General features: G+C 42.1%; 5 protein-coding genes and 1 long non-coding RNA gene across 13 annotated transcripts in view; 4 read left to right on the plus strand and 2 right to left on the minus strand.

Annotated features, from left to right (window-relative positions):
- The window catches only part of LOC147132299 (uncharacterized), a 43,704-nt gene extending 38,539 nt beyond the window's left edge, over positions 1-5,165 (minus strand). For both annotated transcript variants that reach the window (XR_015082017.1, XR_015082018.1), the window contains exons 1-3: positions 4,982-5,165; positions 1,814-1,908; positions 1,163-1,279 (exon numbers count right to left, since the gene is read on the minus strand). This is a non-coding gene — a long non-coding RNA (uncharacterized LOC147132299). The remainder of the gene's footprint in view (positions 1-1,162; positions 1,280-1,813; positions 1,909-4,981) is intronic.
- npvf (neuropeptide VF precursor) lies at positions 1,124-4,640 on the plus strand. The gene is made up of 3 exons (XM_086013937.1): positions 1,124-1,305; positions 2,334-2,696; positions 4,490-4,640. Exons 1-3 carry the CDS (start codon positions 1,144-1,146, stop codon positions 4,493-4,495), a joined length of 531 nt encoding a protein of 176 aa, XP_085870063.1. The 5' UTR covers positions 1,124-1,143; the 3' UTR covers positions 4,496-4,640.
- Positions 5,166-5,441: 276 nt separating the features above from the next.
- Positions 5,442-6,629, plus strand: LOC147132301 (cytochrome c iso-1/iso-2-like). The gene is made up of 3 exons (XM_086013938.1): positions 5,442-5,566; positions 5,844-6,019; positions 6,389-6,629. Exons 2-3 carry the CDS (start codon positions 5,851-5,853, stop codon positions 6,538-6,540), a joined length of 321 nt encoding a protein of 106 aa, XP_085870064.1. The 5' UTR covers positions 5,442-5,566; positions 5,844-5,850; the 3' UTR covers positions 6,541-6,629.
- Positions 6,630-6,963: 334 nt separating this feature from the next.
- On the plus strand, positions 6,964-12,884 carry LOC147132302 (uncharacterized). Of its 2 annotated transcripts, none has more exons than XM_086013935.1 (18): positions 6,964-7,225; positions 8,376-8,497; positions 8,572-8,684; positions 8,752-8,862; positions 8,937-8,981; positions 9,079-9,105; positions 9,751-9,822; positions 10,050-10,112; positions 10,177-10,203; positions 10,329-10,373; positions 10,472-10,507; positions 10,578-10,658; positions 10,739-10,835; positions 10,909-11,048; positions 11,132-11,251; positions 11,316-11,445; positions 11,715-11,817; positions 12,055-12,884. In XM_086013935.1, exons 2-18 carry the CDS (start codon positions 8,395-8,397, stop codon positions 12,122-12,124), a joined length of 1,383 nt encoding a protein of 460 aa, XP_085870061.1. In that variant the 5' UTR covers positions 6,964-7,225; positions 8,376-8,394; the 3' UTR covers positions 12,125-12,884. The 2 variants fall into 2 exon arrangements, with proteins under 2 accessions (XP_085870061.1, XP_085870062.1); XM_086013936.1 differs by having other exon boundaries at positions 8,381-8,497.
- Positions 12,885-13,765: 881 nt separating this feature from the next.
- Positions 13,766-16,347, plus strand: LOC147132303 (peptidyl-prolyl cis-trans isomerase FKBP14-like). The gene is made up of 4 exons (XM_086014181.1): positions 13,766-14,130; positions 14,227-14,387; positions 14,716-14,843; positions 15,746-16,347. Exons 1-4 carry the CDS (start codon positions 13,937-13,939, stop codon positions 15,908-15,910), a joined length of 648 nt encoding a protein of 215 aa, XP_085870307.1. The 5' UTR covers positions 13,766-13,936; the 3' UTR covers positions 15,911-16,347.
- wipf3 (WAS/WASL interacting protein family member 3) lies at positions 14,688-22,939 on the minus strand. Of its 6 annotated transcripts, XM_086014172.1 has the most exons (10): positions 22,862-22,939; positions 21,981-22,031; positions 21,513-21,643; positions 20,140-20,247; positions 19,419-19,551; positions 18,890-19,051; positions 18,006-18,686; positions 17,638-17,775; positions 17,086-17,187; positions 16,229-17,003 (listed from the first exon to the last, which is right to left on the minus strand). In XM_086014172.1, the coding sequence occupies exons 4-10, from the start codon at positions 20,224-20,226 to the stop codon at positions 16,963-16,965; spliced, it is 1,344 nt and encodes a 447-aa protein (XP_085870298.1). In that variant the 5' UTR covers positions 20,227-20,247; positions 21,513-21,643; positions 21,981-22,031; positions 22,862-22,939; the 3' UTR covers positions 16,229-16,962. The 6 variants fall into 6 exon arrangements, with proteins under 6 accessions (XP_085870303.1, XP_085870298.1, XP_085870300.1 ...); XM_086014177.1 differs by lacking the exon at positions 22,862-22,939 and adding an exon at positions 14,688-14,838 and having other exon boundaries at positions 16,932-17,003; positions 21,513-22,120; XM_086014174.1 differs by lacking the exon at positions 21,513-21,643 and having other exon boundaries at positions 22,862-22,933.
- Positions 22,940-23,021: the final 82 nt, after the last annotated feature.

Here is a 23,021-nt window from a genome sequence, read left to right on the forward strand (position 1 = left end):
TTTGTTAGATGTTATTTGGAGAATGGCTTGGCTAACCTGCAGTCCCTCAGCTGCCCACAACATGTCAAAGATGAAAGATTGTCAAATCTCTTCGTCGGTCTGCCTGACAGTCAGTCTGCAAACGGATAGCTTAAAGCTGATTGGAAAAGATTTTTTACTGTTAAATCGTATTTTGTGTAGAAGAGATTTAATTACATCTTGCAATGTAAATTTATCGGCTGGGAACCTCCATTGCGCTGTCATCATACTAAAGAAAATGCACTCACTTCATTGAAGACAATACCTCTCAGGATGATATAATGCAGTTCTAAACCTCTGCAAACGACAACCTGCTGTTTATATTCATGTAAAATAGACCGAAAAATTAGGGAGGAATGATTTAGAAAAATAATATAATTATTGCCACTGCGATTTAATATGCGGTTATATTTTCAAGGTCCACTTCCCATATATTTTATTTTACTTATCTTTTTAAACACAAGCAAAAAAAAAATATTCTGTGTTATACAAAAAAAAAAGAATAACAGGGTTATTATACATAAATGTTTTAGTCTTAGCGAGTTGGGAAGCGATATATTATAATATATACATAATACTTTGGGAAAATGAGGCAACGCTCAACAATCTCCTCAATTCATGGAGATGTCAACTAAAGACATCACATCATTGCTGCGCATAACAAGTGGACCGCCATTTATTTTGATCTGTTCCTTTTCAACATTGCAGCCTTTGCCATTTGAAAATGACATTTTACTACTTCGCTTTGTCGATTTGAATTTGATTAATTGTTCAGCCCCACTACAAATAAAATCATTTTTACTTCTAAGTTCCCCAAATCATCCTTACCTCTCAAGCAGGTCTCTCAAGTATGATCTCCTTCGATCTCATATTAACAAAGGCCGCTGAGTTCATTCATCAGCCCAATTAGGACATTCAAATACCGTTCTTTGAGATCATCCATGCCGGATGAGTCGTCATTCAAGAATGTGCTCAGTTAAAATGAGGCTTCCACGTGTCACTTTGAGTGGGCGTCTGTAGCATGCCACGCCACAGGTGACGTGTTTCCTCAGTGGTCTTTATTAACAGAGGTCAGTGCGGTCAGTGAGAAATTAGAGAGGTGCATTGGTGTCTACAAGTGTGAACATGGTGATGAAAATCTTACTGTCAGTTGTCTTGATGTTGGCAGGTCTTGACGCTGCGACCGTGTCAAAGCCAAAGGTCAGTGGGAAATCCAGCCACGGTAGGAAAGGCTTGCAGAGGTGCGATCACGGATGGCGCGCTGTAAAGACGCAGACACACCGTCAGGTAAGAATCACGCTCACATCACACAATGTGCACGTTATATGGTGCTTGTTTATTCATGTCTTGTCAAATTATAAAAAAGTCTACACACCCATGTTCAAATGCTAGTTTTTGTGATTTTAAAAAATGAGACCAAGATAAATTATTTTAAACTTCTAACATGTACAACTTTTTTTTTTTTTTTTTTTTTTTGAGGGGATGTACTAATGTACAGAATTAACCAATCACGTTCAAACTCTTGATGAATGGGAATGAGCACAGAGAACAGTGAGCACAGTGCCTCTGATTAACCCCAAATAAAAACAGCTGTTCCTTTTTACTTTATAGCAGAAGCCTGGAGTTTTTTGGTTCATACACTAACTGGAATTTCAAACTACTCATGATTCCCTCCCGCGTGTCCAAGTAAAGATTTTGCAATCATAGCCCACAATTTCAATCGTGACTTCATCGGACCATAATGGATTGGGAGATTTTCATATGATCCAATGAAATAAAAGTTGAACTTGTTCACCATATTTCGAGAATGTTCACACTTCCCATCAGCAAAGGAAACTACAGTGAAGCATGGTGGTGGCAGCGTCATGCTTTGGGGCTGTTTGTCTTCATCTGGAACACAATAGCAGAATAGCCGTCAGCGTTAGCACAAAATCTAGAAAGCCAAAAATGGTCAGGAAAACCCTACCACAACATCTGAGGCAGTTTGTTGGCAGGTGTGAGCTGACTCCCATTTAACCCGAGTTTGAATGTGATTGGATCATTCTGAGCACAGCTATATTTGTCCATGAATTGACCAGCACATTTCCAAGTTCAGTTAGAATTGGTATTCAAACAATTCTCTGGATCATGATGTTCACATTATGACATCATGAGACCACACCAACAACCACTGAGCATCAGCAGGTTGCAACAGAAATACAGAGAGACTGGAAGAGGAATTGAAATTCTAGTTTGGGGCATTCGGTGAAACATTTTGAAAAAGTTGAATCTCTAACCAACCCAAATGTACCTACTTTTTTTTTTAATATCCACAGACAAAAGATGAAATACTGAGAAGTTTAGACCTGGACCACTTCAACATCGATGTGGCCCCGACCACAAGCAAGATGAGCCTCCCTACCGCTATCAAGCTCCACCCTCCTGATGCAAAATCCCTCCACCTGCTCACAAACACGCCCCAACGCTTTGGTAGAGAAAGTGCTGATGATGATATAAAGTCATCTCCCAACAAGCCCCAGAGGTTTGGAAGATCCTGGGAGGCGATCCCAAAATGTGCCGTGTGCCTCGGAGAGATTCAGAACCCAGAAGGGTGTCAAAGATGGAGAAGAAACATTCTGTGCTGGAGGCTTCTTCGAACATTAGCCAGAGCCAAGTTGTGGGAAAACGGGATTGCACCGGTAGGCAACTATAATGAATAGCCATTAGAGAGAGAGACAAAGAGAGAGAGAGAGAGAGAGAGAGAGAGAGAGAGAGAGAGTTATATACAGAGCTGGGCACTTGACCCTTTTTTGTCCGTCCGGCCACGACCCTCCACCCTTGTCCTCGGTACCCTTCCGGTCTCAACCACCCGCCCTTATTCCTAAAAATTACACCCCCCCCGAATCTCACTGGGTGGGCGGTCTGTCAATCTGGGTGGGCCTGTGCACACCCAGGCCCCCCCGTGGCTCCGCCCCTGCTTCAAACACGCCACTAGTACTTACCCAGCTGCGTGTGCTTACTTCCATTGCGAGCCCTGGGGTTGGTTTTGTCGTATTGTATAATTATTTGGGTCCAACAGACGACAAGTCTGCAAGCAATCAAATTACTTATTTATTTTCCGCACTTCCCCAACTTCACACTTCCGGCCTTCAAAATAAAAGCATTCCAGCAAACCACTACACAGTAGGTTTGCTACGGCGTATTTTGGGAAGTAGGGAAGACGCCAGAAGAAGTGCATGAACTCCCCCTTGATGTGCCAGCGTCATCCTTGAGTGCTGCGCGCAGCTTGACTATACTCGTGGAGACAAGTTGTTTTGAAACAGTTGTGTTCCAAGTCGGGGGGCGTCGCTTCAAAAAGACAGCGACAACAATGGATATTGTGCCTGCTACAACCATAAAGGGACCGAGATGACTAGACGATGCATTTAATTTTATTGCGAAAACGATCTGGAAGGTGGCGGCTAAGGGGGAACGTGGGTGAGTAGATTCTTTACACACACATACGTGACATAACACCCTCGCCGCTGCCAAACTAGTCTGCTTTGCAGCAGCAACGAGCTGCGTGGTGCATCCTCTCCTCTGTGGGAAACTGTATGTCATCGCAACATGTGACATAATGGACCGATCAGAACAGCAACAATTCCTGATGTGTGCGTGGCATGTGTTGCAGACCTGTCCCCAACAGCACAATGCATAGGTCATGTGAATCAATGCGGCAGTTGCTCGCGCCGATGTGGGAGTAGAAAGTAGCCTAAAGAAGCCTTTCACCGAGTAGGCTGAGATGAAATTTGGCCGCCTCGCGACCACGTCGCACGCATGAGGGCCGATTAGTGGGCCGGACTAAAATCCACTTCCGGCCATGCTTAATCCAGCCCTTTTTAAAAATTTGTCAGCCCCCAGACCCCGCCCCAAAAATGGACATCCGGCCGGGCCGGAGGGTCAAATCGGTCCGGCCCCGGAACGGACTGCCCAGCTCTGTATATGTATTAAACCTCAAATGTACACCATCGGAAAAGTTAGAATAGCCAAATGTTAACTTTTTACAATTTTGCTGATTAGTTTACAAACCCTGGTACAATTTGTAAGATGTGTACTATTCTTTAAAGTAAACATGAGTGATCAGGCAAATCATTATTTTTTTTAATGAAATTCAAATTAAACTGTAAGGCATTTTAAAATGGCACAATCATTAAACAAAATGCAGCAATAAAGAAAATAATTAAGTTTCTGTTCGGTCATTGGTCATATTTCCCCTCAAAATTTGGCCATGGCATGTTTCAACACAACTGCATTATATTTATATTTCTTGATATTTATATAATTAATTATTATATAAACCAGCGAATTCAATTCAATCTAAAAGATGTTTGAAAATAATATGTAGTATTAGTATTATTCTTTTCAATTTAAATTATATCTTTGAACATTTAGAATTTGTGCTACTTTTAGCAGATATAAACATAAATATTAACCAATGACTTTTCCCCCAAAGGTTTGAGGAGTTTAACTTCAGCTCAGAAGAAATGGAGACGCAAATAAAGAGACTCCAAGAACTTATGTAAATCTATGATGGGTTTTAGTGCAAGTGTAATAATTAAATCACAGCAGCAGGCTCTGTGAAAAGTTATATCATTGTGATATGAATAAAGTCTATAATAGTATAAATAAAGGTTGAAATATATATATATATTTTTTTCTGTTTGAGACACAACTGCAGTTGTATTTTTTGCTTGTTTTTGTCTATTTTCATCCATGTCAACAATGTCATTCGCCTTTAAAAATAATTGCTTCCCTCTGCTGGTCAATAAAAAGAATGCCGCAAAATGCTAAGGACAAGGTTTGTATAAAATATAATACTGTAGTTACTCGTTTTATGACACACAAACGTGTGTTTTCATTTTGTTACCTGGAAATAGTATAATATGATTTGTAGCCAGCAAAATTTGTTAGCTAACTTCGTTGCATTTGTGCTTGTCAAAATCACCTGAATACTGCTTTTGATGTCGTAGCTGGTAAAAACCAACTTCTTCTGAGACGGTCAACACTTGACCTTGTTATGCAGGTTCTTTTCACTTAAAAGTCAATACAATTACAAAGACAATTCACTTAAAATTTAACCACATATCCACGGTTTCCCAACAACGCCTCTAGCTAGCTAGCTAGCATGCCGACGACGACGAACAGGCGTCAAGTACCCAAAAGTGACGTCAGAAATATGTTGAAGTGCTTCGGTTTGTGCTAGCTCCACCTCCCCGGAACAGGTAAATAAATATTGTCTTGGTTAAATATGTAATATTATTATTATTTTATTTATTTATTTATTTATTTAGATTATTATTATTATTATTATTATTATTATTATTATTATTATTATTTTACAACGATCCCTCACCTGGCTGAGTCAACCTGACAGACGCGCCCACGTGAAATATGAGATGGTTGATTTTGGAGGGTTGGATAACATCAGCAAAACCAAAAAAAAAACAAAAACTTGTCACCTGAGAAGGGTGGTGCCTCTTCTGTCAAGACGTTTAAGAAGTTTAGGCTACATTCCTCAGCGAACAGAAAGGTAAGCATTTCTCCTTGTTTACTGAATCAAACATGGTTTTTCCCCATCTATTTAACTTTTGTGTGCCTTGTGTTCATATACACAAACATAACGATGTCTTGTACAGTATACATATTCCTATGTTCCTATGTTTACGGGTAATGATCATTATTAAGAAGACTTCTGAATATTATCTCAAGTTTGACCAGTAATTGTTACCCAGGTTTATTTGTTTTCATCTTGTGCACCATCACACACACAAAAAAATGGTCCTTGATATAATTTGCTCTCATCCCAGTGTGGCCATGGGGGACGCGGCTAAAGGGAAGAAGGTCTTTGTATTGAAATGTGCCCAGTGTCACACTGTGGAGGAAGGTGGAAAACACAAAGTGGGACCAAACCTGTGGGGTCTGTTTGGCAGGAAGACAGGACAGGCGCCAGGATTTTCTTATACACAGGCAAATATTGACAAAGGTATGACCCAATGAATTGATTCTTATTATTCAGTCATTATTTGATATCCTACCATTATAATACTATTTTGGTTTTCAGCGCTTAGACGTGCCACACAAATATAAAGTATCTTCATATAGTAGCAAAACCCGAAGATATTTTTAGATCTGCTGCATGTTAGTAAACTCTTTTTAACCCCCTCCTGGTTGTTCAGTGTACAGCAATTGTAGCAGTGGGAGGCAGTCGTTCTTTTTCTTTTGTTTTTTTTACATGTGTGACACTCTTCAGAGTTGCAAGTCTGAACAGGCAGAGTGGCTCTCTTTGCAAAACCTAATAATGCATACTTTTCATTACAAGCAAGTAAAGTAATGTGTGTGATTGTTTTTCTAGGTATTATATGGAGTGAAGAGACTCTAATGGTCTACCTTGAAAACCCAAAGAAATATATTCCCGGTACCAAGATGATCTTCAGTGGTCTGAAAAAGAAAAGAGAGAGGCAGGATATCATCGCATATTTAAAGGATGCCACATCGCCCAAATAGACACAATAATTTCTCTTGTATTCTGTGGACATCAATTTGATAAACATTGTGTTGAACTCCAATATTAAACTACTTCATCTATGTTGTCACGTATGCACACTTTTGAATGAAACTTAAGGATGTAGAATCCTGCACGTATTGTATATCTTAAAGATGTTTACTTACAGACTTCAAAGTCTTTGCATTTTTGTTCCTTTTCTTATCATGCATAAATTGCTTCATTAAGATATTTTCTGATACTTATTTTAAAAAAAAACACCTCTACTTGTTTTGTTGTTTGAAGTCCTCTTTTTTCCACTTGTTGAGGCTGCACGTCCTAATTTATTTATTTGTATACATACACAACGCAGGACAGTAGTCTGAGGTTGGTCTTGAATGGACTAAAACATCCAGCAGATGGCGCCATTTCCCAGCTGAAGACAACAGCCGCATCGCAAATTAACGTCAATGCCACTCGCATCCTTAATGTGTCATTTCAGTCGGGTTTGCAGAGCCACTAGGATTGAGCTCTAGCAAGCTCCACTCAGCAGTGACCTCTGTTGGAAACATTTTTCCTAGAAGGGAAGATTGCGCTTCCCTTTTTTTTTGCAACGACGGGAAGCACAACGCTTGCACTTTGCTTTATCAAGATTATTTGCTTTTCCGGTCGAACTGCAGGCAGCCTGTCTATCGTTCGCAGCGGACGGTAAGAAAGATCATGACATTGTGACGTTTTAGGATGATAAATTAAACATGACACAGTGATTAGTGAACAGATCCATGTCTAATCCTGGTGCAGGTTTGAGGCAATGGGCACATGGACACAGTCTAATGCATACTTGCATCTGCTGCATTGGAGCCGCAACACGTTTACGCTTACGTATATGTCACATGTCTCATCACACTTGCAACGTGTAGTCAAGTGCACGGCAGTTCAAGTATGTAAAGCTTTAAAAAAATAAAATAAAAAAATTAAAAAAGCATTGAAAAGTTTGAAGGAAGCTTGTAGAAATTGCATATTAACGCACTGGAAGCTGCACTTGGCAAATGATGTAACCACAGATTTGTTGAGCACATCATTGGGTGATGTGACACACTTAAATACATTTTCCATGCACATATAATACTGTATAGTGTTGTGTTCATTTCACCTTTTCACATAGCTCATGTAACATTAATAAATAAATAATTTTCCCTTAATCATTCTTTTCTTTTATCAAGTAAATTGGTTCAGTGTTTGTTTTTATTTTGCTACATGGCAGGTATTTATTTTGGCAGGTGCAGCTCTTGCACCTGTGTCAAGGCACTCACTGACCTCTATGAGGCAGTCAACCCCGAAAATGTCTTTACAATGATATGTTCTATGCGCCTTCACTAGTCAAAACACAGCAGTCTGATAGATATTATTTAACCCTGGGAAAGCCAATTTTCACAACAGCAAAACTGAAAATTTTTAGTTAAACTGGTATAACTTAAAATGTTATCGAAGTTTGTCGTCTTGAAATGTTGAGTTCACCCAACTTTTTTTTTTTTAAACAATGGATTGTCACATTAAAAGTACACACCATTATAGCATGTACAGTTTTACAGTTTCAACATTTGTCCCATTCCCACAATTATTCTCACTATTAATCTAAAATCAATTTTAGTAGGTCAAATTTGACCTGAAACAGCATTTCTATAAAGACACTTTGTATCTTATAGAACATTTAAAACATTTAATTTATGTATTAGAATATCATCTAGATATGATAAAGAATATAATTTAGGATATTTTTATTGCTGTCAAATGACAAAACGGCTCAAATTGGATCCAAATAGTAGTAATTGCTTGTCATCTATGTTATCTTTTGAAGGGTAGAATACGCACTAAGAATGGACTTAGTAACATTTGCAGTGTCTTTACACATTCTCGTGAGCCCCGCATGGGCTCTGTCCCATCCCTCCTTCATGGACAGATTCTTCACATCCCGCTCAGGTGAGATGCTCTAACGTGTGTGTCCTGATGTCAGAACTCGCCGCGTGTTACGTTACTTTCACGTTTCCTCCCAGTGGTCAGGTTGCCGGATAAGCCGATGAAGTTTGAGCCCTGTTGTCTGACGTCGCCGCCTCCTCCTCCACTCTATCCGCCGCCACCGCCTCAGCTCTGGAAGCAAGGCAAACCTGTAACTGTCTCACACACACACACACATTTGCATGGAAGGATTTAATGCGATGCTTTCTTGTGTGAAGGACGGAGGCAGCGTGTCAGTGCCAGCAGTGTTTAGAGGGGAGGAGCAGCAAAACGAACATCCGGGTTGCCCAGCTGGGCCTCCGGGACCCCCGGGACCCCATGGCCCACAGGTGGGGAGGCGCTTGTAAAGCCGAATTAAGTGGACACATGAATATTGGTACATAAATGTCACGTCATCTTTCAGGGTGACAGTGGATTACCTGGCATAAGAGGACCAAAAGGGGAAAAGGTACATTTTCTGATGTGTATTTTTTTCATTTTTCCTTCATGTCTGTGTGTTTCTGTCATGACAGCAAAGTCTCTTTTCCCTCATTTGTTTTTCTCAGGGAGAAATTGGACGTCCAGGGACAAAGGTGAGCCACTTCTCATTTTCCGTATGTCATCGACTCATCTCTTCCTGATCCACACATAATAACGGGAACTGGATTTCTCCTTCTGTGTCGCCCTCACAAGAACAACATACTTTGCAGCCATTTAAATGGGCCGTGCACCCTCCTCTCCTCAGCGCTATAAATTTTTCTTTCAACCTCCTTCACTTCTTTCGATGCTTTCCTGTTTTCTTGGCCTGCGTCCATTATACTACAGTCTTGGTACTGGACTCCGCTCCTGCTGAGCAATTCACTTCTGCTCCTTAATCTCCCTAAGTGCTTTTTACTCTCACCCAATGATAAATCACCTCACACAGCAGCAGGAGCAGCAGGTCCACTGTGTCCCAACAGGCTGCTGTTGGTTTAATGACAAGCATCCAAATGAGAGCAACGTCGCTCGCATGGCAGCAGCCCCCCCATACAGGCATCACATCGATGTTTTTGTAATGTATTAGGCTCTCCTGGCTGCAAGCAGCAACGAAGCATCATCCCCAAAGCTCAGGGGTGCACTTTGAGCTAGCACAGGCATCTGTTGTATCTGATTAAGGAATCGTAGAAGGTCAAACTGTTATTTACAGGCATTTAGGAACACAATGTTATCGTCTGCCATTTTTTTTTTTTTTTTTTCAGGGCCGTACTGGAGCGCCGGGTCTTCCGGGGAAACAAGGGGTCCCAGGATGGCCTGGTCCACAGGGACTCACGGTAGGTGTCATGTATTCATCATCGTAGCTTTGTTGTTCGTTCATGTGCAACCTCCCGCCTACTGTTTGTTTTATCAACAGATATTTATTGTATTAATGGCGTATAAGTGCTCATTACATTTTGGTGTTCATCACACGAGGCACGTCGGTGATGAAAAAAAAATATCCGAATTGTTGTGTACAAAATAAAGGAACAAAGATTGAGCTTCTTTGCTTGTTTGTTTTTAGGGTGAAAAAGGAGACCCAGGGCTCATGGGACTACCGGGGTTGAGGGGACCCCCAGGAATGAAGGCGAGCACCACGGTGGTCGTTTGGGAATGAATTTTTCATTGTTAATCGTTCTCGTTTCTTACAGGGGATGCCTGGTTACAGGGGAGAGAAGGTAGGTTTTGAATTGTTGTACAAACTATCATTTTTAACCAATGAACTAAGGAAGACTTTCTTCATTCTATTTGTTTTAATATATATTATATTTGATATTTGATCAATTTTTAATGCTGTGAAAAGGGGGATAATGGAAGCCCAGGGATACCTGGATCAAAAGGTGATAAAGTAAGTAAACGTGTTTTTTCTTTTCTTTCACAGACTAATTTATTGTATTTTTATGTCATTTGATGAGGGAATTATTCTCACATTCTGTCACTATTTAGGGCACTACTGGTTTGCCAGGTATGCTGGGTCAGAAGGTAAGAAACACAAAGCAAATAAGCCAGTTGATTTCACTCAATATTCACTAATACCTTACTCGTCTCACAGGGAGAACAAGGACCCAAGGGAGAGCCAGGGGTCCCAGGCAAAAGAGGGCCCACTGGGCGACCTGGGAAGAGAGGCAAACAGGTGAAAATGCCAACATGCATGGTTTCGGAGTTATTATTTGCACATATAAACATACTTTCGCCAACATTTGGTTTGTTTAGGGGGAAAAGGGACAAACTGGAGCCTCAGGACTTATGGGCAAACCTGGACCCCCAGGTCCAAATGGCCCTCCTGGTCCACCTGGTCTACCGGCCCCTGGTAGCTGTCGCGCATCCAGCAGCGGCACACTTCCCACAACATTTGTGTTAATCCACATCTGTGCATCTTGCAGGTCTTTATCTAGCAGGGGAAAAGGGCGACAAGGGTCTTCCGGGCCCACCCGGTCGCTGTGAGTGTGACTCTTTCCTTGTAGCGAACAATGCACCTTCTGGAAGCTACACACATGAGGAGACCCCCAATCAAGTCCCTGCCGTAAGACCACGTTAGCATAAAACTACTCAGTTCGTTGGAACCCATCAACTTTTTTTTTTGGTTAAAAATTCAAATGTGTTTAGATATTTGTCGTGAGCAACGAAGAGGAGCTGGGCCGTCTACATCTGGATCAGGCGATAGCATTCCGGAAGGATCAGAAGGCACTCTATTTTCGAGATAAAGATGGATGGAAGCCCATACAGGTGAGTCATATTTGGAGTGAATCTGGATATTGGCGAAACACTTGCTGACATGTTTCTCTTCCAGCCATTTCAGCAATTTCAGTCCACTGAGAACGTGCCAGACAGAGTCGGCGTGTGCGGGGATGGGAAGGTGCAGCCGCAGGATGGAGAGGAATGTGACGATGGAAACCAAATTGTCACCGATTCTTGTCTGAGTGAGTCATATATGTACCCATTGGGAGGCATTTATTTGCAGTATCTAATTATCTATGCGAGAGGATGCTTAAGCTGCATTCCAAGACCAAAAAAAAATAAATAAATAAAAAGCATCCTTAATGTTGTTTTCCCGAGTACGCTTTCACTACCTTCTGCCTTCCTCTTTGATTAAATGAGCTGCAAAATGCTGCACTGGCACTGACACTTTCCTCCCTTTCTCTTCCCTGTTGGCTCTGTGCCATTTTGCTGTCTTATGTTCTGAGTCCAGACTGCAAATGGGCCTATTGTGGAGATGGTTATCGACATGAAGGCATGGAGGAATGTGATGGGAAAGACTTTGGCTATCAGACGTGCAAATCCTATCTTCCTGGGTAAGTTCGCAGACTTTGAGATCAGAGCGGTGCATTATTACAAGATAGATATTTAGAAATTGTGCTCATTGTGCTGAAAGAATGACAACAGTACATCAATAAGAATAATAATTTTAAAAAAATCATCTTTAGGCTTCTTGGCTTCTTCTTATGTCCAAAACTCAAGATTATACTGAATTTAAATGCGCTTACCATTGAGCGTCACCTGCATGAATATCTTCCTCTGTGTTTCTACAGATCCTTCGGCCAGCTCAGATGCACCGAGTCCTGCGTCATTGACTCCACCGTCTGCAAGTACTTCACCTGAACACACAAGGTGCAAACGTTGCAACTCGTCTTCATCATTCAAGGGGGATTCCACCTCAGATTTCACTTGAAGTCTCACCTTACGTCCCTGATTATTACTTGATGGACTGAGAGAGCACTAACCGGAGTCCCCTCTGCTCTGTGCCATGAGATGACGAATGGGAGTCAGCTTTTGGATCAGCTGTTGATTATATTTTGTTGGCCTCAGGGATCTGCTACTCGCTAAACACGCTACGAAGGGAAACACGTGAATGATTGTATGGAATGACTTGCTGACTGTTATCACGGAGATAAGCGGAGCATCTTTTATAACAAGACCTTTCCCGAGGGTCTATAATATTGCTACCACAGTATGCAGAATGCTTTAAACATGTGCAATATATTAGAATCGTATATTTATAAGGTGAAATGCTGTGCTATTGCATGGAAATGTCTTTAACCAGAGCTGTAAATAGAGTAGCCAAAGTTTTAACCTTTTGAAACGAATGTCTTAATATATGATGAGAACGTAAAAGAGCAATACAGTAGCATGACAAAAACTGTCGGACTGAAAAAAAAACAAACAGAAAAAGAAAATATGTGACACATGCACATTAACCTTTACATAGTGTTCATTTTCCATTGCACATATCGACCGGGTCAATTTTGACCTGGACCATGAAAATCCTTCGAATAAAAATAAATCAAAATGACAGACCGTTTAAAAATGCTTAAGAATTAATAGCCTGTCTGACATTAATAAATGGATGATTAATCCCTTATCAATGTTTCAGATAAAAGAGCAAGTGTATTTTTTATTTTTTTTTTGCAGGTGCAGATCTCACACCTATGTCAATTCACTGTTTGACCTCTGTACATGACTTCTGATCCTTTTAGTGTGTGTGATCATTCTTATGCTGTTTGACTCTTCTCTGTTTTAAGACTCCCCCATGATCCTTCAAAGTTTAGCAGTTGCCTGGTCAGACCTAAAAGTTGACTATTGGACTTGGACGAGTACCGGGAAGCCAAAAGCGCGTTGGCGCTTTGGTCAGATGAGACTCCCACCGCTGGTCTCATCGGACCAAAGCACCTTCTTCCGCATGTTTGTGGCATCCCCCGTGTGGTTTATGGCAAACTGCAAATGGGACTTCTTGGGCCTTTCTTTCAACATCTTGCCACTCTTCCATAGAGGCTCGACTTATAAGAGCACAGATATTCAACTGTCTGTAGTCTGCAGTATCCAATATGGAAGCAAGCAAAGACAGAGGAAAGATCAGGCATCTTCCTAGTGTGGCCAAAAGGAGCTGCTTTTTCTACCCAAGATTTGACCACACATAAAAAAAAAACAACTGACAACAAAGCCAAACATTACAGGCATATACAAACTGACCACATGTATATGGCATATCCAGTTTTACAATGACAGTACTGCCCCCTTATTTTTTCGATTTCGAATTCGACAAAAAACAGCCTGAGTGTACACATTTTGTAGCAACTGCACAAAGCAACGGTATTTTTTTTTTTTTAAATATTTCCAAACATCAGCGTGAGAAATGGCATTAGACTATTTTCGTATTGTATTATTTTTTGCCAAATGTCAACACTGGTCACATAAGCGTTAATAATGACGTCACGTTTGCCTGAAGGGGATCGTCTGTGTGGGCGGAATTTGGAAGGAGAAAGCAGCCAATCACACGCGCACTTTCGGCAGCAGCGCTTACACCGGAACGTCACTGCCACGTAGAAGTGTCCGCGATTCGCAAGCCTCTCACACCGCGTACCCGCGTTCCATTTCGCGTTTTTCCACACCGGCGTCTCCTCCCGTAAAGTGGCCATGCTGCTGCCGGTGCTGAGCTGGTTGTGCTCCTCCCTGCTGGCCGCCGTCTGCGGCGGAGCTCTGCCGGAGGCGGATGTCGACGTACAAGTCCTGCACAAACCTTTCCTCTGTCATCGCAAATCCAAGTATGGAGATATGATGCTAGTGCACCATCAAGGCTACTTCGAGAATGGTACCATGTTTCATGACAGGTTGGTTGTAGTAGTAGTAGTAGTAGTAGTATGAGTTGTGTAGTCTAGTGGATTAAAATATACCAGAGTGACACTTGTTTTCCTGTATGTGTACAGTCGTGGGGATCCCGCTGACGGTGACAAACAGGCAATGTGGTTCACATTGGGCATCAGGGAGGTGATCAAAGGTTGGGATAAAGGCCTGCAGAACATGTGTGCAGGAGAGAAAAGAAAGTTGATTATACCCCCAGCTTTGGCCTTCGGGAAAGAAGGGAAAGGTACTGCCGAGCCTCTCCGCGTGCATGTGTTAGCGCATGTACTACCTTCTTACAAGTGTTTGGCATGTTTTTTTAATCTTGCATGTAAACCTCTGCTGTTCTAAATGGCTCTTTAGGACTCCCATACTGATTGAAGGGTTCAGTCAGTATTGTATTTTTTCTTACCGTGGAGCATGTTCTGGTAAGCTCACTCAGCAATAACAATTTATGATTAACACCCACAAAATGCAGCAAAACTTTCTAATGAATGTTATTTCTTTGAACTAACCCATAACAATCCTGAAGTGAGAAAAGCTTGTTGTTTATTGCCCTTCTTGTCCATTGTTAGGTAAAATCCCTCCAGAAAGCACCTTGACCTTCATCATTGAGTTGCTTGAGATCAGAAACGGCCCAAGGTCGCATGAGTCGTTCCAGGAGATGGACCTCAATGATGACTGGAAGCTTTCCAAGTCTGAGGTGAAGATATTCAACAATTTGAAACAAATGTTTCTCCCAATAAGATATATATTTTCAATGTACTATAAACTATACTAAGATTTACATGTACTAGTAAATAAATAGTAAATACACTGTCACTGACCAAAACATTCAAATCTGCACAATCTAATGATAGAGACATGTACAGTCACAAAATTCTGCCTTGGCAAAGAAAATAATGCTTATTTTTGTTGACACTTTAAAGTATTTTGGTATTAGATCCGAATATTTTGCTCCTCTAATGGAGTAGTTTTCAAAAAATACTTAGCTCTCCAAGTGCCTCAATCGCAACTAACAGGAAAAAAAAGTATATTTAATGTAATATTATTGTAAGACACTGTAATGTAAGGCACAGCTTGAACATTAATACTGCGATGTAAATGATTCAATTTAAAAAATGACTGAAGAGAGCATGTAAAAGTTAAATGAAAATTAGTATTTCATCTTTCAGTTAACTACAACTAAATTGTATTTTCAAAAAATGTACCGTATATGAAAAGTACAAAATATACTACAGTATACTGGGATTAAAAAAAATTCACTTAAAAATGTTCGATTATGATTAATTGTTCAGTCATTCTTTTGTGTACCACTAGAGGGAGGCCGAGCATCACTCATACCACACTGAGACTCAATGCTGTAATGTAACTAAAAAGGTTGGCAAAATATCAGAAATAGCACTCAGTATAATGTGGTGTAGTTCTACGGCACCGAAAACCACAATAATAAACATGTTAAGTGAATACCTCTCTAACAGTGTGAAAATTATCATTTTATCTCAAGTCTGAATTTTAGAGAGAACTCTTGTACCTAATGAAATGTCCATTTATTTGCGTGCACCCTTTTATTAACACACGTATGCCCCGGTTTTGTTTTGGCAGGTCAGACAATACTTGAAGAAGGAGTTTGAGCGTAATGGCTACCCTCCTAATGACACCTTGCATGAGAATATGGTCGAAGATATTTTCGCCAAGGAAGATGAAAATAAAGATGGCATCATATCCGCCAAGGAGTTTACTTACAAGTACAAACACGATGAACTTTAAAGACTCTCGTATATGTTCTCTGTCCTCTTCGTTCGTTTGTGGTGCATTGAAAATGCTCAGGTTATCTGCGTGTTTGTTGGATGCCTGACATTGAACTCGTCATTTGTGAACCTCAATGAAGCTACAGTTTTTGTGTAGTGATCTTTCGCAAATGTGTAACGTTGCTCTGATTGGCCCAAATGAATGACCGAATGTGGTTTTGCTGCAGGGATCTTGTGAAATTTTGTAATAAAAAAAAAATATTGGTGTGAATGTAAGAGAGTGTGATTGGTTGATTGTGATTGGAATTAATTTAGTTGTCACAGATGAAAGGCGATCATAAAACCAGAAGACTATTTGTTGTTTTCATTTTTATTTTCTAGGCAAGCAAATACGTTGTTGCACTTGTATATTTTCTCTTTCAATCAATGTGATCAGTAAAGGGACTTCGAAAAGTGTTATTTCATCCGTTTCACGTGATTGGCCAACAGGTGGCACTGTTGTTACAAGTCTGGTTAGTACATTTGGAAAAAGAAACCTAATAAAGTAAATGTACAAAAGTGCACTTATGTAGTAGTCACAGTAGAGTAATAGTGCACAATTAAAGATACGTCAATACATCAAATTGTAATTGAAATGCACTTCAGAAATATGTTAGCGAAGACCGCCAACAGTATTTAGCTGTCGTTAACCACAACAAGGATCCCGAATTATGCAAACTCGGTTGTGTTAAAATTCGATGAAAATATCAAAATAGTTAAAAATGCAGATCATTCTCATTTAGTTTGTGTACACATCACAAAATCCTCAAACCATTTCAAGCATCCAAAAAAGCCCCTGGAAGAAATTCACCAGAGACTGTGTATGTGCATATGAGGATGAGTAGGGAGCGCCCTCCTCTCACTCACATTCAAAACATTCCACTCCAGAAAAGGTCAGAGGTCGCATACTGTCGTAAGAGGCGCAACTAACACACAAGCACGACGCCTACCTCGGAAGCAAAAGCCCATGGCTCTTATGTTATTGTTGTGCGTTTCCTAACCTTTGTATCCAGGAATTGTGTGGGATGAATCTCATCTGAGGTGTGACCTGATCCCATGGGGGGCAGGATTTACTGTGAAGAGAGGATGGAGAGTGAACAGAAAGCATCACAGAGAGTAATTATAGCACTGGGGGGGTTTTCTGTGCTGCTATACCTCTGTTTTCTTTGCTTGGGTAGATGCGAGGGAAAGGCTTGAATTCATCCGGAGGAGGGAAATCTTCTATCGGGTGGAACTGGAATTTGGATTCAAAGTCATCTGGATGGAGTGAAGAAGCAATTGTGGTGTCATTTTCGGACACTAAATACAGTATTTTATCTCACCATTTGGGAAGATCTTTATTGCTTGAGATTTGTTGCAGTATTACCATGCAGGCATGTGGATATTTACTGTATAAAATGGATATAAAAAGTCTACACATCCCTGTTCAAATACCAGCTTTTTCTGATATAAAAAATGAGGCCAAGACAAATCATTTCTAAACTTTTCCCACCATTGACGTGACCTATGAAAAAATGTATATTTTGGGAAGGTCAAGTAAAAACAAGCAACTGAGTTCTGTCATTTATTTCTGTAGGAAACCTGTTCTCCAGTGTGCAAGCAGCATCCTAAGCAGATTTTAAGATTCTCAGGCCATTGTAATATCGGCTGGTAATGAACAGGATGCCCTATCGTGACGCAAACGTTACTTGCCATTCATTCACTCACCCAGACTGTGCAGGTGTCCATTCCTGACAATGGAGGGAGGCAGGGGGGGTGGCGGCGGAGGGGGAGGAATGCGGCTGGACAGCTCGGTGGAGGGGGAACGTGCCGGAGGAGCTGGAGGAGGAGCCAGACGACTAGCACCTGCTCACCGGGGGGGAAGAACAGAGGAGTCAGAGGTGCGTCATCAGAAACGTGATCCTTAACATGAAAAATGCATTTCAATTGGATATGTTGCTACTTGGTCATGTTACAAGACCATGTTAGCTCCTGTGTATAATCCATCGATTTTCCCGATAGGTGAGCATCACATTTCCCCACTAAATCACGTTCAATACCCTTCGTGATCATTTCTTGTTAGGATACGGACCAACCTGCGTTTCTGGGCACGGCGGGCGGCCGTCTGGTCGGAGCGTTGCAGGGGTACGACGGCGGTAGAAAACGTAAGGCCGGCGAGGGCACGGCGGGAATCCTGGGCGGGGGAGGCGGGAGGGTGGACGGACAGCTCGGGGTGTAGGAGCTTGGGAGAGGGGGAGGTGGTGGTGGGGGTGGCGGTCCCAGAGGGCTACAGTTACGCAGGATGGGAAACCTTGCAGATTCAGAGTGGGCAACAGAGGGCGGTGGAGGGTAGAAGGACCAAGAAGAGCGGTCCCTAGGGAGGGAAGGGGGGTTGTAAGTTGGAGGGGGAGGAGTCAAGGGTTGGGCGCTGGTGGTGTGTTGGTAGTGCTGGATGGGAAGCCAGGTGGGCTTTGTGAGCTGAGATGGGGGCGGAGGGGGTGGGCAGGAGGGGAGAGGTGGAGGCTTGTTGGCGGGGCGGTCCTGGAAGGCCGGGGGCGGGGCCGGAGGAGGAGCAGAGGGCGGGGCGGGTGGTGTCGGCGGAGGGGGGGCGGCCACGGGGAGAGGAGCGAGATGCTTGCTGGCGTGAGTCGGCGAGGGCGGGGCAGAGGAGGAGGCCAGCGGACGGGGGCCGACGCCTCCAAGGGGGCCGATCAAGTCCGCCAAAGTGGGCGTGTTCCACAGCGGCTTGACGGAGGCTGTTGAGCTCGAGCGGGACACTTAAACACAGACACACACGAGAATTGTCTTTAAAACAATTAATAGCGTAGTTGACCATAATTAAGCACAAAAAAAAAAAAAAAAAAAAAAATCAACATTTTCTACTTCTACTATTTTTAATATTAATGTCCAACTTAAGTGAATTACAAGCTTGATCACGGAACGAATTGTAACATCAAGGTACCACTGTATTTCTCCCAACCTGGCGTCTTGCCTGCCGAGTCTCGTTGCCCTCTCGGCCTTAGGGTGGGAAACCCCCCTGCAAAGAGCCCACCTAAGGATGGCCCCGTGGGTGCAGCACCTCCACATGGACCCTGAGCAGCACCAACACCGCTGGACACATCTCCACCTGTAGCCTTGGGCTCTAGGGTGGCAGCATACATGCAATACACATTTTAAGATGATAACAATGAAAATTGTTCATCCAAAGTGAACATTATTATCTAAGGTCGATTTTTTTTTTTTTTTTTACACCCTTGTGCTGGATCTCATTTGATTGCACAAGTGTGGTAGTAATTTCCTATTACGCCTGCATCCTTATCTACAATCTTATGACATTCCTTCCTGAAGTGCACACTTGAGTGTGGCCTAAAGAAATACACAGGCCCCTCTTGAGCTACACAACTGAAAACGTGAGAATGAATGTTAAGCCATTTTCGTTGGTCAAAATGCGTATCAAACAAGTCTGAATGTTTGCAGTGGTACAACGTGCGCCACGTTGTTTCTCTTACTGTCCACAACAGGGGCGCTGCGGTCATTGATCTGTGTAACTTTCTTGAGTCTGGCTCCCTTCTGGATGTCGGCTAACAGAGCGCTCCTGCCACCTCCTCCGCTAGATTGGACTTTAGGAGACTCGACTGGAAACTGCGACACAGACAAATAAACATTACAATAATTTCTCGCCGTCCTTCCTGCAACTCTTTGTGTGACTGATCATGCTATAGTAGTTGGTTGAGGATAATCATGATTTTCCTGCCACATGGTAAGGCCTGAGGAAATTTCAACTTCCACTTAAGCAGGAAGTCAACCCAAACATATTATTTTCAAGAATATGTTCTATGCAGGCCTGAAACAAGGCATTCTGATTAATAGAAAACACGAGTGAAGCAGCAAAATAAACAGTTTTTTAGGCATCTCAGGGGGCGGCCATTTTGACACTTGCTGTCAACTTCAAATGACATCACAGTTTCTCAGGCTAAAAATGGGTAGATTTTGCTGCTTAACTCATATTCCACAAAAGCAATATTAATCAGAATTCCGCCTTTATGGGCAAATAGCACATATTATTTTTTACGAAAATTTTTAACTTGACTTCCTCACCCAATATTGGGTTTAGAAGGAAAAGACTTTTGACATTACGTATGACTCAGTTACCACGCTGTGCACCTGCTTGGGAAACATAACACTGGGCCTCCATCAATAATGCAGACAACCTCTAAACCAAACTCTTACCAGTGGAGGTGCAGTGCTGGGGGGTGGCGGGGGAGGCGGTGGCGGAGGGGGCGCCAGGGGAGGAGGCGGTGGTGGTGGTATGGGCATACTTGGAGGCCTCAGTTATACCTGTAGAAGACAACGCTATTAAAAAAAAAACATCACCAGTAGCCGCTACTGGTCACACAAAACACTTGAGTTGACCTCTCGCCCGATTCTATGAACAGGAAGCTCTTTCGGCAGCGGGCAGCGCAAAACAGGAAACAGAAAGCTCTCCATCCTCCCTGGAGAAGTCCAACACACTCGCCCCCTCCCGCCCCTTCTCGCCCTGTCTTCCCACAATGCCCCATGTCGTGAGTCGGGAGAGGAACAATGGTGTGTGTTGTGTGAGAGGTAATAGACTCCCATCCTTCAACGCCTTCGGCATTCACTGACGTTTTGCGCTGTAGTGGATGAGAAGCCCATTTAGGACACTCAGGAAAATTACATGGCATGCATGTTTTCAATATGTGGACGAAGAACTGACTTTTTATGTCTACTTAGTTTTTAACCTTAAAATTCTTAAGGGGCTCTTTTCCCTGATTGGCTACCAATGACTGCCCTGACTTATCTGTCAGGAATTTCTTTGGTAATTTAATAAACAAAAATATGTCTGCATTTACCGTCTTGTTTACACACTATGCTACAGTTTAGCCTCAATATTTTAGCTCACCAAGACATTTTGACAATAATATGTACTTGGAAGTACTGATCTCAACCTCATCAGACTCCTCTGGGATGAACAAGCACACAGATTGTGAGCCAGGCACTCACTATGCAACTGGCAGGCTGTTCCTCCGTTACTATTTCTATCGTCATAAGTGTGTCAGCCATCTCCGTGACACTGCCAGTGAGGACTTTTAAACAGGCCAAGCTGACTGCTGGCTTTCCATGGTGTGAAACAGGTGGGAGACACCCCATGCCACCATTTAGTTCCTCCTACAGAAAAAAAGACCTCCTGGGCATCAGTAGATAATGCAGCCAACAAATCATTGGATTAGCATACATTTTAAAGCTAATGTACTCAAAAGGTTTACATAGGGTTGGTACCATACACAGATCATACTTGTGTTACTGTTCATTGTAAAACTCATTAAAAGATAATGTTATGTCTGTCTGACATTCACGTGTTCTTTTTAAAGTCAGCGTTTTTGACGTAGCATTGCGTTAAGTATCTTTTGATTGTACAAGTGTACCTAATATTTTTGTCTTGTATATGTTCAGTTAATGGACAATTAATTCATACTTGCAAGTACATCTTAAAGTTATTTTTTTATATATTTCATTTAATGAACATGAAGAAATGCTACCTTGAACAGTGAAAAAGTAGTGAGAAAGAATGAACTTGGGCCTACCTTCGCAGAGTCAGAAGTCCACCTGCTAGCTTTCAGAAAGTCCTCAGTTTGAAGGCGGGCAGCAAACTGACCTCATAGCTTTATTTTTAACCCGACGGGTCGGCTGCCTGTCATTAACCCCAAAAAACTACCTGCAAAAAAACTTTTTAAAAAGTTGCGAAAGGGATGTAGTCTGTTCTTTTTTTTAATGTTCACGATGCAGCCCTGTGCACATGAACAGTGGACTATTGATTTCTGCAGTAGTTGTCCCACACTAGTGTGTACCGTGCAGAAGTGTAGCGGTTGCAATACACACTGCACAAGGGGGCAGGACATCACATAACTGGGAAGAAACACGGGGAGGGCAAATATGAGTAGACCAATGTTTCTCAAGCTTTCCTGAGCGAAGGCACAGATTTAACATTGGGGGGCAATCGAGCATCAATTAACACACATTTTACGTACAGTAGTTGAAGACAAAGCTATTACCTTCCCTGATGTATGAATGGCATCGGGTACTTACGCCAATAATTCTGCCATCTAGTGGAAGAGCATTTACATTACTGTAAGGACACTAAAAATATATACATTGAGAAGATACACACAAATCAGTCTTAATGTGCGAAGTGAAGGAAAATGAAATCATGCAATTTGACACCACAGCAACGCAGTACCAAAACTACAGAGTGAGCCCAAACAATGGCTGTTTTATTAGCGATGATTGCTCGTTTTGTTTCGTTCATTTATGACTACTAAAGTACAGTATTTATAAAGCGGTGCTGTCACTTTGCTATGCAACAACTGACAAGTCGCTCAGCAAAACGTTTGTTTTGTTTTCCACCATGTGAATCCTTGTTGACACGTGGAATTACCTGCCGGTTAATTATCGTGAGTTATGATTTAGTAACATTAGCCATCTGCGTTTATTTTGGCTCAGTGCCATTTTATTGACTGGCATGTCAAATCAACTGAATTTTGCGTGCAGTGCAGCACCACCTGCAGTTGAAATGATGCCATGACAGCTGGCCGTTAATTGAATGCGTGGATTCGACCATGTTCTAACGCCTACAAAAAACAGCAGCTAAAAGCCAGGGATATTTCTTTTGCACAAATGTATTCCTTTACTGAAATAAAACGGGTGAATGGGTCGTTTCGTTGTCGCAAAAGCATTAATGTCGCAGCAAGTGCCACAGGAATGCAGTGACACAAGCGTGCTCCTCAGTATAAACTGGAAAACAAAACCACTTGAGGCCTCAGTTTGACACACATTGTACTGCCATTGTTCTTGCGGAATCATTTCAAGGTAATTATTTTAAAACGAAGTACAGGATTAGTTTAAAGCACTCACTGACATTGTATGGTTTACTTACCTGACCTCCATGCACGTGCCATAGTTTAGTCCCCACTCATGTGCCCTCGTGATTGGCTGGCAATCAGTCGAGGGTGTCGTGGCCAAAAATCAGCTGGGATAGGCTACGGCTCCCCGCAATTATCAACAGGATAAACAGTATATGTTTAGGATGAACAAAG

The sequence above is a fragment of the Filicampus tigris genome, chromosome 18 (genome assembly GCF_054856515.1).
Source record: "Filicampus tigris isolate MCC_2025a chromosome 18, RoL_Ftig_1.0, whole genome shotgun sequence".
NCBI classification, from domain to species: Eukaryota; Metazoa; Chordata; class Actinopteri; order Syngnathiformes; family Syngnathidae; genus Filicampus; species Filicampus tigris.